At 46.6% G+C, this 12,104-nt stretch overlaps 1 protein-coding gene across 1 annotated transcript in view; it reads left to right on the forward strand.

Moving 5' to 3' along the window:
* Positions 1-4,190: 4,190 nt before the first annotated feature.
* The window catches only part of ovol1a (ovo-like zinc finger 1a), a 9,618-nt gene continuing 1,704 nt past the window's right edge, over positions 4,191-12,104 (forward strand). Inside the window, exons 1-4 of the mRNA XM_008288754.1 lie at positions 4,191-4,534; positions 9,861-10,075; positions 10,729-10,935; positions 11,733-11,877. Of these exons, the coding sequence (XP_008286976.1) occupies positions 4,435-4,534; positions 9,861-10,075; positions 10,729-10,935; positions 11,733-11,877 (667 nt within the window). The 5' untranslated portion in view covers positions 4,191-4,434. The remainder of the gene's footprint in view (positions 4,535-9,860; positions 10,076-10,728; positions 10,936-11,732; positions 11,878-12,104) is intronic.

The following is a 12,104-nucleotide window of genomic DNA, read 5'->3' on the forward strand; positions in this document are numbered from 1 at the left end:
TGGGCCAGGTGAGCCTCAGGTGGGCCAGGTGAGCCTCAGCCGGGCCAGGTGAGCCTCAGGTGGGCCAGGTGAGCCTCAGACGGGCCAGGTGACCATCAGATGGACCAGGTGAGCCTCAGATGGACCAGGTGAGCCTCAGATGGACCAGGAGGCTCCACCACGTCTGTTTCCTCTGTGATCAATACGGAGGTGATGTGAGGTGAGCAGCAGAGGAGGATGGAGGCCGTCGATCAGGTTCAGCTGGTCCGGATCTGGAGCTGCTTGCAGGCTGCAGAGGAGCTCCAGGAGGAGGAACCGACAGCAGCTGTCAGGTGCCAACCGGCTGTAATCCACAGAACCAAGACGGTTCTGTGGTCACACTGAAGGAATGTGGAGGCAACGAAGCGGAGCCTCATCCCCACCCTGAGCCCGACCGGCCTCCCTTGAGCCTGGTTCTGGTTCTGGAGGAAGCTTTTTGTTCCGACCCACTGGCTGCTCTCTTAAAGGGAATCCAGTTTAAGATGATGTGTGGTGAGCTGGTTCTGTAGAAACCCAACAGAACTGAATGAAGAAGGTTTTTCTAAAAACTAAATCTGTCTCATTTGTTTGCTGAAGGACGTCCTGAAGCCTCCACAGTGAAACATGAAGCCGTCTAACTGAGACTCTTCCTGATCATCTGCAGACTGATTCAATCACAGATTCATCATCAGATCTTTAAATTCTTTACAGGTTTGACCGTCGTGTCAGTGCATCATAGAAAGAAAAACTAAAAAATGGTAAATCATTTTATAAATGTTATTTTACTGATTTTCTCCTAAAATAAAAAAAAAAAACTTTTTACTGTGTTGACTGTTAAACAAACAGGCTGAGACTGATAAATAACGTCCACACCATACATCTGGCTTTTTACATCTTTGTTTGTTTTTACTGTATTTATACCAAAAATTAGTTGTTTTTTTACAGATAAATTATGTATTTTGAGGATTACAATATTATACTTTTTAAAAAACATTTTAACTGTAAAACAATCAATCAAACAACAACAGGCCAAAACAGCAAAATAAATATTCATTTGTTTTATTTGCCTAGTTTAGTTTCACTTTCTTTAAATCAGATAAAAATGTCTTTATTTGCAGATAATTATCTCCTTTTACCCTTTTTTACAGTATTTTTCTGGGAACTCTGCTGCCAGATTCTTTTTATGTGATTTCTTTTTCTTTTTTGATGTGAAGCACAAAAACTGGAAGTGGTTTCTGAATCCTGCTTATCCAGGTGAATGCAGTCCTCTGAGCAGGTGGAAGCTCGTGTTTCTGAGTCCTGAGTCACTGACGGACGACACGTTGGTCTGAAGAACAAAGACGGTTAAGTTTGATGCGACAGAAAGGTTTTCGGTATCGGTGACAGTTAGGAAGGAGATGGAAGAGAAAGAAGAGGAGGAAGGAGGAGGAGGCAGCTCGTCCGACTCCTCCGACCGCCCCGGCAGCATACCGTTCATTCATTCACCCACCACCCGCTCACCTGCACCACTCCTCAGCTCACAGCACAAACACACGGAGCCACGGCTGGTTAGAGGCTTCAACAGCTTCAGCCTCTGATCATCAGCTGATAAACTGTTGGCTTTGCTCCACATCAAACAGCTGCACTGGGCTCAGAGGTCAGCTAACTCTGACTCAGTCCTCCTGAACGAAGCCTTTAACCAGCTACTAACTAGTCTCCTCACCACGAACCAGCCGGGACATCACAACCACTTCTGTAATGATAACAATAGTTTGGACACATGAATTATCACGACTATAACTGATAGTTAGGACCAAACAAACCAGGTGTGTGTGGTGGGTTTATGAAGAACTCATTAAAAAAGGTCCATTTTCCTTCTTGTTTCTGTGTTTATGAAAGAGAGACAATAAAACATGTGATGAAACCAAAGAACAAGGAGAGTTCATGCAGATGGGAGTCAGAAAAACAGACAGACTTTAATATTTCATTCATTTTATTTGGTTTAAAACGGGCTGCAGGTGATTCAGTGGTCAGCACCGTGGCCTCACAGCTAGAAGGTCGCCGGTTGGCGTCCCGGTGAGGACACCCGGGATCTTCCTGCGTGGAGTCTCCATGTTCTCCCCGTGCAGCGTGGGTTCTCTCCGGGTTCTCCGGCTTCCTCCCACAGTCCAGAAACATGCTGAGGTTAATTGGTGATTGTAAATTGTCCGTAGGTGTGAATGTGAGTGTGCTTGGTTGTCTGTCTCTAAGTGTAGCCCTGTGATAGACTGGTTACCTGTCCAGGTGAACCTGCCTTCACCCTGAGTCAGCTGGGATAGGCTCCGCCCCCCATGACCCCAGTGAGGATTAAGGTGTAGAGATGATGGATGGATGTTATCTGATGAAAACAGATCATAGTTCAGCATCCAGACCTGGTGAGCAGATGTTTTCTTCAGATCAGAGCTGGAAACGATAAACCACTGTTCTCATTTCATGGCTCCGTTCAGTTTATTCCAAGTTGACAGAATTAAACCACAGAGAAGCTAATCTGTGGTTTTCCGGCTGTGAATGCTCATTTGTTGAATCTCTTTGACCGCAGCGTGTCTTCTAGCGTTTGAACAGACAAACATGAAGCTGCTGTCGAGGGAAGAAACAGGATTTTAAAAGACGAATCGTTGTTTCCTCTGGAGGGAAAGAAAACAAACCTGCACATTAAAAAATAAACAAAATCCCATAAAAAGACTGAAAATGTGTCACAAAACATATGTTAGCGATATTATGGGATGCTGTCAAAATCATACACATCAGAAACCTGTTAGTAATCCTGGTTCTTGTTTCAGTGAGTTCAGCCAAAAAACTAAAACTACTGATGTTTGATGTGGATGTTATTTAGAGTTTAGCTTTGTTTCTATTTGTTTTGTTTGTTTTGTTTGTTTCTGACAGTCATCATGTAAATAACACTTTATTCTGATTTCATTAGATATTATCTGTATTTTAACTGAACATAAATGAACTGTTTCTGTCAAACAAAAGGAAATATCTGTAAATGACGACACGTTTTACTGATTCAAACACAATAAAACTCATTTTACAGTCAAACATAAAAGAACAAGTTAACATGTGACTGAAATGTTTGACGTTTATTTTTATTATATTTAATTGAACCAAACGGGGACAACCTGTAACGTGACAGTAAACTGTCTAAACCAGTAGAACCACAGACTTTTCCAGTTTGTTGTCCCACTGAGGCAGAAACGTGTCCGATCCAGATGTTGTGTTTCTGTCTGATGAGCTTCAGGAGTTTGGAGCCTTTGATGGTGTTCGATGGTTAACTGGAGGCAGCAGAGAAACAATCAGTGGTACCCTGGATGTGGTTCTGGTTCTGATCAGTCACCAGAGGAAACTTTACAAAGTGCATTCTGGGTAAATGTTCCAGGCTCATATCAGCATGTGTGGTGGTGGTTGGTCAGAACCAGTTCTAGACGATGGAAGGACCATTTTATGTCCAGAACCTACCAGAACCATCTACAGACAGGGTCCACTCTGAGGTCAAACTGTTGTCTCGTACAGGTTCCGTCCAGCTCTGGTGAACGTAGTTTCTTTCTGTAGATGCAGAAGCAGCTTCAGCGTTCACATGTTTTATGAACAGTCTGATCCAGTGATCTGATCGGGTCCAGTTCTGGTTCTGTTTCATCCTCAGACTGTGGACAACAGTGATGATGGTGATCTGGTAGGAGACAGAACATGATGCTGCTGAACTATCAGCGCTTAAATTCCTGCAGAAACTCGATCTGGAACTTTAGTGCATGTAAACACACTTATTGTGGATCAGACCGGCTGAGTGTCTGGAGTTCGGTACCTCCTGAGCATGACAGGAATCCTCCAGAACCTGAACACTTTCAACACTTCATCCCTTCAACAGTGGACTAACAGTCAGCTCATCTCTGACTGACTGGACCCTTTTACTGGCTGCAGGTAAATAATAAACTCTGATTGGCCTTTATGCTGTTAAAGCGCGCGCGCGCGCGTGTGTGTGCGCGCGCGTTGTTGTGTAACACGCTCACACTCGGGCTGTGTTCGTGCTCACCCACACCTTGGAGCGGAATGGAGCCTGGCTGAGGGTAAACCGGTTCAGCAGGTATATGAGGCCTAACCCGGCTTGTTGTCACCGTTATTTCTGCCGCGCATGCGCGCTGCCGCCTGTTTCCTGCTTTTAAATGAGTACCTGTGCAGGTCGGTGGAGCACCTCTGTTGGCTGTGTGATCTCTGAGGTCTGCTCTCACTCCCGTTATTCCGGAGCAGAGCTGTTCCCCGTTTACCTGCCGCCCGCTCACCTGAGCTCACTCACCTGTCCGGAGCTGCGGCCAACCGGCGGACAGGAAGCGGACTTAACGAGCAGAAAGCGGCGGATCGAGCGGGAGGTGTTCGGAGCAGCGTCCCGGTTTCCTGATCCCGGCGCTCCGCGGGGCGGGACCCAGCATGCCGAGGGCCTTTCTGGTGAAGAAGGCGAACGTGTCGCCGGGGAAGCGGAACTGGAGCGAGCTGCCGGACCATGAGCGGGGCGACGTCTACATCCCAGGTGAGTCAATCAGCGGCGCGGCTCCGGTTACGCGCCGGTTGGAGGCTTTTACGCGGTTCTGATCCAGCGGGAGCAGAGCGGCAGGTGGGGAGGGGGCCCGGGGGGAGTAACGGGGCCACCGAATAACGGGCACACGGCGGGACCGGCGGGGAGCTGCGCATGTCTCAGCCGTCTAGCACCGCTTCAGACCTGATTTCAGGGTTCTTGGCGTAAAGTGCAGCTCACCTGGCTCACCTGGCTCACCTGTTCAGGTATGAGCTGCTGTACGGCCTGTAAACTTTCACATACCGACCTTCAGCCCCTGACGGGCGGCTCCGGGCTTCCTCGTAGCTTCTCTGAAATGAAGGTTCGGGTCGGTCAGCCTACTCCTGAGCCCTGACTGAACAAAACATCTGGTTGAAGGAAAGTTATTTTAATGATCGTTGTGCGTATTTAAAACTTAGATTTGTGACTTAGACTAAAGTTAAAGTTGAATCTCTAAACAACAGAACGTGGGTCAGATTGAAACACTTGGATCAGTTGTTCTGTGTTTTTGATCATCTGGTTCTTCATCCAGCACATGGACTGACCTGAAGGCCTCACTCAGCAGATGATAGAAACGTTTAAAAACGAGCTGCTCTCTGACTTCAGCCTGAACAACAGTTTGATCCGCGGCTGCGGCGTCTCTCAGGTTTACATGTAAATGAGCGTTTGGAGCCTCTGCTCCTGAGAACAATCCCCATTGTTGCCATCGGCGCAGTTTTATTGTAAGACCACGCCGGTATCAGATAACAAGTAACGGACTACACCCTAAAGCTCCGTGCCTCCCTCCCCCACCCTTCCCCCTCCGTCCTGCCTCTCCTCGGTGGCTCCTCGTCTCATCACCGTTAACTTTTAATCATTGACTTTTACATCCTCTTGGTGTTTGAAGCCGGAACGTTTGGATGAACTGAACCGGCGCCAATTTCCAGGTGCTTCAACAAGCTAATCAAAACTAAAGACATGAAAAAACAGCCTCAACAACAGGCTGGAGACAAAGCGTTCCAGCAGGAACAGCCGTGATCAGTGTTTGGACGCATTTTTACGCACCGAAACTAAACAGTGAAACCGTCCCCAAAGTCTAAATTCTGCTTATTTTCACACAGTCCCATTGCTTGTGAGCTTCAGTCTAGATCACGTTCAGCTCGAGAAAAGTTTAGGTTTTTTTTTAAAAATCCCAAATATCCCATGTGTCGTCGAAACTTTTCTTAAAGATCCAAACAAAGAAACCGCTGAGCGTCTGTGCGTAATTACGCATCTGACCAAACCCAGCAACGGTCTCAGCTCCAGTTTCTGGTATGTGCCGTTACTTGATGTACCTGCCCGGTGTGTGTGTGTCCTTCACACACACACACACACACACACACACACACACACACACACACACACACACACACACACACTGAGGTATGATAATTGTCCTCCGAAACAGGCGTGTTGAATACTTTTATGAGGCGCCAGATGCCATCAGTTTAGACAGTTTTCTGTGTGTGTGTGTGTGTGTGTGTGTGTGTGTGTGTGTGTGTGAAGTGTTTATTTTTACCTCACAATCCACAAACATGTGCTGGGGCCTGTTTCTGTGGGTCATTAGTCTGAAATCTGTTCAGTTTTCAGCCGGGTGTGACTCAGCTGCTGTTTCATTAAGAACAAACACACGAGCTGCAAAGTGCTTTTCTGTGTTTGTGCTGATTGACTCCATCAAATGATTCAAACCAAACATACGCTTATTTTCAGCCTTGTTGTCACTTTAAGAGCAACAAATTCGACATTTCTGCAACTTTTTAAAGCTCATGTTTGAAAGTTCTTCAGCCATGTGGAACAAAGCAAAGAGCTGCAGAGGAACCGTCATGAAATAGTTCAGCAACTCTTAGAAACAGAGAAGATGAATAAAACAGTTTCACGCTTTTCATTTCCACAAAGCCACAAATGAACCGGTTGAACAGGTTGCCCTTCATCCTGCACCTTAATCCTAATTATACCGGCGTTTATTCGCAGTGAAGGTCCAACGGTGAAACAGTTTCACTCTAATTATGTAGAAGTTAAGATCATCTGTTTGCTTCACTGTCACGACTCAGAGCTCAGAAAGATGTAAGAATCTGTTAAAGGCAGACTGTGTTGGATTTCAGAGCATCAGCTTTTACTGTCAGTCCTTTTTAAGGGAACCAATCACATGTTGGATGAAGCTGACGTCACCATGGTAACCCAGGAAATGAGGGAGCAGCTGTAAAGGTGTTGTTAAAGAGCTGTGTTTTAACCCAAACCGAGCCTCTAACACGTGTTGTTGTTCAAGTGCCCATCAAACGGTGATATTTTTCTGAAGCGACTCTGAAGTCCCAGAATCGTGTCCCACTGAAGCTCTGCTGACTGGATGATAATGATGGTTCTGTCAGATTCTGGGCTGTGTGTTCGAACAGCCTCACAGTGTGAAGTCCTGCTCTGGATGCTGAGGCTGTCTGAGGTGACGGTTCAGAACCAGCTCACAGAGCCTCCACTGTGTCCCGTTAGCTCTGCTGCTGCTTTACATACCGCCTGGTTTCCTCTTCACATCTCGCCGTGCAGCTTCATTTCCATTTGATCTGACTGAGGCTCAGACACGTGATTCATTGTCTTCAGCTGATGGTTAGCTTAGCTTAGCATAAAGACTGGGATCAGTAGGAAACTGCTAGCATGGCTCTGTGCACTGATTAATATCTTCTGTCATGTTTTACACAAACAGAAATGCAAACGATGGTGTTTGGGCTGACCAAAGACCATCAACACGACAGTTTGCTTCAGTGTGTTTGAGTTCAGGCGACTCGACCAACGAACCGCTGAGCTACAGGTTAAAGTAACAGTTAAAGATGTTTTTAATTATTTAATGACTGGCAGCAGTTTGTTAGGTGTTCCAACTGGTATCTCCTAGTTATTTAAAATGAATTTAGAAGCATTATGAACATAATTACCATAACTGGGAACACAAGTTTTAACAAACAACCATTAAGTTGCTCTCATTAGATTTCCTTCACTGGTTTTTGAGGTTTTCATGTTTTGTTTGTGCTGCAGCTTGAAAGGAATTAAGTTATTTAACAGCTGAATGTTTCTCAGTTGTTTCGATGTTTAAATCTTGAAAACAAAAACAACACGTTTAAGTCTAAATGACTCATAATATTAAGTTGATGTCGACCGTCAAAGCAGATCAGTCAATAAATCAGTAAATTAGACTTTAAATCTTGAAGCACTGCGTTCAGGTCAGTGGGGCTTTTCAGATGTAGTTTGTGTTTTACAGGTCCACAGGAATCTCAGCGTGCTGTTCTTACAGAGGTCAGTGTCTACAGGTGAGATGTAAAACCTGCAGACCTTCCAGGGGGATAGTTAGACCTTTGAACAGACACAGTTTGTGGCTCCTGCATGTTTCTGCTGCTCACAGCTTCGTCTTTAGACTCGGACGTTGTCGACCAGAACGGGCTGATGGTGGAGTTCTGTCTGTGGTTGTGTTTGTGGGTTTGTTGTGCTGCTCCAGCGGTCGGTTGTGCGTCCTGAGGCTGCAGCGAGGTTAATGTTTATTGGATGGGAGGAAATGTAACGGACCTGCAGACGAACGCCTTCAGCAAACACAGCCAGGCTCACTGTTTGATGAAGATATCGGCTGATTGTTGGCTCTTTCTCTCAGCTGAGCGACGCTGAGCGGGCAACAAGAGCGTATTAAAGAGACGGAAGCAGCAGCAGCAGCGTTTTAATCCTGTCGCAGGAGGCTGATGTTGCTCCTCCTCATCCTTCACCTCCAACACACACACCTCATTCATGGTGAGGACGAGGAGGAGGAGGAGAGCAAACAATACAGGACGAGATTAAATGTCCGGCAGCCGCTCAGTCGCCACAGAAACTATCAGCAAGTAATGAGGATTTAAAACAGGAAACACAGACCTGCTCCGTCCAGCAGCACCTGAGCCGTAAACAGATCTGGAGACCTGAACCTCTTCATCTACAGTGACTTTATTCATGTAATATTTTAGTTCCAGGCCCCTGAAATCCAGAGAAAACTTTACAAAGTGCATTCTGGGTAAACTCAGCGGGTGTGATGGTGGTTGGTCAGGACATCACAAACCCACAAAACCTCATTTTACTTCTGTTTTCATCGGACGGGTTGTTTTCTGCAGCTCAAACCGTCGTCAGCGTGCTCTGACCGGATGATCCTGACGATGTTCTGTCACATCCTGAGCTGCGTTAACTAAACCTGACGTCATCGCTGGAGTCTGTGACGCTGCTCTCTGAGGGAAGCTTCTGTCCTGAACCCTGTGAGTCAGAGGCCCGTTAACTCTGCCGCTTGTCGCATCTTTTTTATTTTTATCTCGTTTGCATTCACCTTTACCCGACTGGCTCAGCTGATTGGCTGCCTCCGCTGAGCCACACCTGCCTTTGGGTTACCTGAACACACAGACTGACAAAGAGCTGCACCTGCACAGCTTCAGTCTGTCTGTGGTGTCGTGCTCGTGCACACACCTCCTCACCCTGCGGAGGTGGATTGTTTGAGGAAGATCTGGAGCTGCAGGACGGTCTGGTCGGACCGGTCCAACTGTGGTGCTGAGGGCCGAGTGTGTGTGTGTGTGTGTGTGTGTGCTTCCGTGCAATCAGTCGCACTAACAATAGCTCAAACACACTCTGGCTCATATTGAACGCTGCGTGTTTGCTAATTGAGAGCCTGTGTAAATATGCAGCCGGCTCTATTGTGAAACGCTTCAGTGCTGCAGGTTTGGTTTTGGTCTCACACGAGCCTCAAACCTCGTCTCCTGCCTTTGAAACAGAGACTCGTCTTCCTTCTCAAGCTACGGTTCCGTCTGTGAGTCCTGCGCTGGAGGTGAATAAAGGTGTAAAACCACCAAACTGCCTCGACTCTCATTCACTCATCAGAATACTGGAGTCATGAAAACATTCTCTCTTTAAAAAGCTCTCTGTTGGTTTAATGATGCAAACTCCACAAAGCCCCCGCTAAAGGTCAGACTGTACAAACACCAGCTGCGTTTCCCACAATGCAGCACAACAGGCTCGCTCTGTCAGGTCTTTGATCGATACGTTGAAGCTGATAAATAATAAACGGATAAATCGCTGAGTCGTGATGAAGCTCAGGCCGCTCAGCTCAGCTCTGCAGAGTTTAAAGTTAATCCTGCCCTCACAGTGTCATTAGGCTCTAATTAGCAGCTGATGTTTGTGCTAACGAGGTGGTGGAGAACAGAACCAGAGCTAACAGAGACTGGACACGTCCAGATGATGAGTTCTTGTAGGTTTGTGAGGAGAACACGCCCTCTGACTGCTTCTCTCCTTCTGCCTGCAGTTTCCATCTTCCCTCCGTCCGTCCTGATGATGGAGGCCGAGGCCAGTCCGGCCGAGACGGCGCCGCTCTGCCTCGCCAAATACTCGGACACGCAGACGTACGCCGAGCTGCCGTCCAGCACGGTCCTGGGTCGCCCCCGGAGCCCGGCCGAGGAGAGGTCCGAGGTCCGGAGGAGGGCGCAGGGCGGCTCCACGTACGTCAGGGCCAAAATCAAGGCAAGGAATCAGGACTTGGGTGTTTCCTGTTGTCAGAGAAATCTGACTGTTTCTGTAAATCTGATGAGACCATTCAGAGCTCACGAGGGTTCTCACAGCACTGATCCTTCATTTAGTGCATTATTCATAGCAGGAGGGAGACTGCAGATGCTGCACTCCTCAGCCGGTGCTAACTGGCTTAATGTGACTGATGTGTTTAGCAAACAGCTTCATCGTCCATCTCAGATGGTCAGACACTCGTTTCATTTTGGGTTCAATCTAAATGTTTTCTTGAAAGTGAAGCTTTAAACACTCAGGTCGTGTTCGACACTGGGTCTGTATGAGTGTAAATGTGAAGTCTTTGGGTTTTGTTCTGTTGGCGACACAAAAGAGGCACTTAAACACGTGAGCTTTGGTGTTTTTCACTTTTTAAAAACTCACTAATTATTTAAAACTGTTGAGACAATAATGTGAAATAAAACACTTATGAGCTTTTCTTTCTAATATTTAAAAAAAATGCTTTTTTCCTGCTCAGACTGTCAGATGTTGATTTATGTTTTGGGTTCAGTCTCAGTCCTGTTGCACCCAAAGTGGTAAACATTTAGGAAAACACAGAAATGATCAAATGATTTAAGTTCCAATAATTTAAACTAACCTTCCCTCTCTGCTGACAGGTGACTACCGGCGAGTTGCCTCCCGATCCGTCTCCTCTCCCTCTAAATCTTCCTCCCATTCCCACTCAACCACTCTCGGCCACACATGTGATGCCAGTTGCCCCGACGACGACCTCTGCCACCGTGGAGACGGTCTCCATGGTGACCAGATCAGCAGGTCAAAGTCAAAGTGCGTCCACAGCGACGACGGGAGAGTTTGTGTGCCAGGTAGGACAACGGGTTTAATAAGAAAGGTCTGATAACTGAACCTTAGACAAACATCATTCAGCTTTAAAATGATTCACTCATTATTTCTCTTTCTAACGTTAAAGATCACTGCAGGTTCGGGTCCAGCTGTGATTCAAACACAGTTCAGAGCTGCTTTTAAAGAGCTGCTTTAGGTTGTATATAAATCAGCCAAATCTAAATCGGTTCTGCCCCCGACCTCCTGAGAACCAGCTGATTCTTTATCCACAAGAACGTCGGTATATTTAGTGAAGTCATGCAAAGTTCTACCTTCATACGATGGATAGTTTCAGAGTTACAGCAGTTAAAACGGTCCTTCCATAGAACTGGTTCTGACCAACCAGCATCACACACGCTGACATGAGCCTGGAACATTTACCCAGAATGCACTTTGTAAAGCTTCCTCTGATCAGAACCAGAACCACATCCAGGGTACCAGTGATTGTTTCTATGACTCTATGTCATAGACATTAAACTGAAGTTGTGTTAAAGTTCTGAGGCTCAGAAATGATGGAAAAAGTCCATTAAAGTGATCAATCTGGACCCTCCTCTGTGGACTTGAAGGACCTGGACCTCTGGAACATTCACAGTCTGAAGGTAGAACTCTGGTCAGTAGGTGAAGGTTCTGAAGCGTTGTCATGGGATTGTAACTCATGTTTGTGGATGTAAACGCTGAACACCAACAGAACTCCTGTTTGTTCAGAACTCCAGCGGGCTCCTGTGATTTCTGAACTGTGTGATGCTGTAATGTAACGTCAGCGTGTTGTTGCTGCTCTCAGATCTGCCAGAAAACCTTCCAGTACCAGCGGATGTTAAACAGACACGTCAAATGTCACAACGAGACCAAGAGACACCTGTGCAGCTTCTGCAGCAAAGGCTTCAACGACACCTTCGACCTCAAGAGACACGTACGCACTCACACAGGTAACTACACCCACCTGAATGTCCACGTAGACGCACTGTTCCAGCGGCTCAGACCGTATACACCGCCCTGGGAAGGATTCTCATTTCCTTTAATGTGAAATCATGCTTAACTTGAGTGAAAACAGATTTCTACAAAGTAATGTCAATTAATTGAGACCAGAAGTGGAGCTTTTCAGCGTCATGATGAAGCATGGCGGCGGCAGCATCATGATGATGAAGCACGGCGG

This window comes from Stegastes partitus, unplaced genomic scaffold (genome assembly GCF_000690725.1).
Source record: "Stegastes partitus isolate 25-593 unplaced genomic scaffold, Stegastes_partitus-1.0.2 Scaffold573, whole genome shotgun sequence".
Taxonomy (NCBI): domain Eukaryota; kingdom Metazoa; phylum Chordata; class Actinopteri; family Pomacentridae; genus Stegastes; species Stegastes partitus.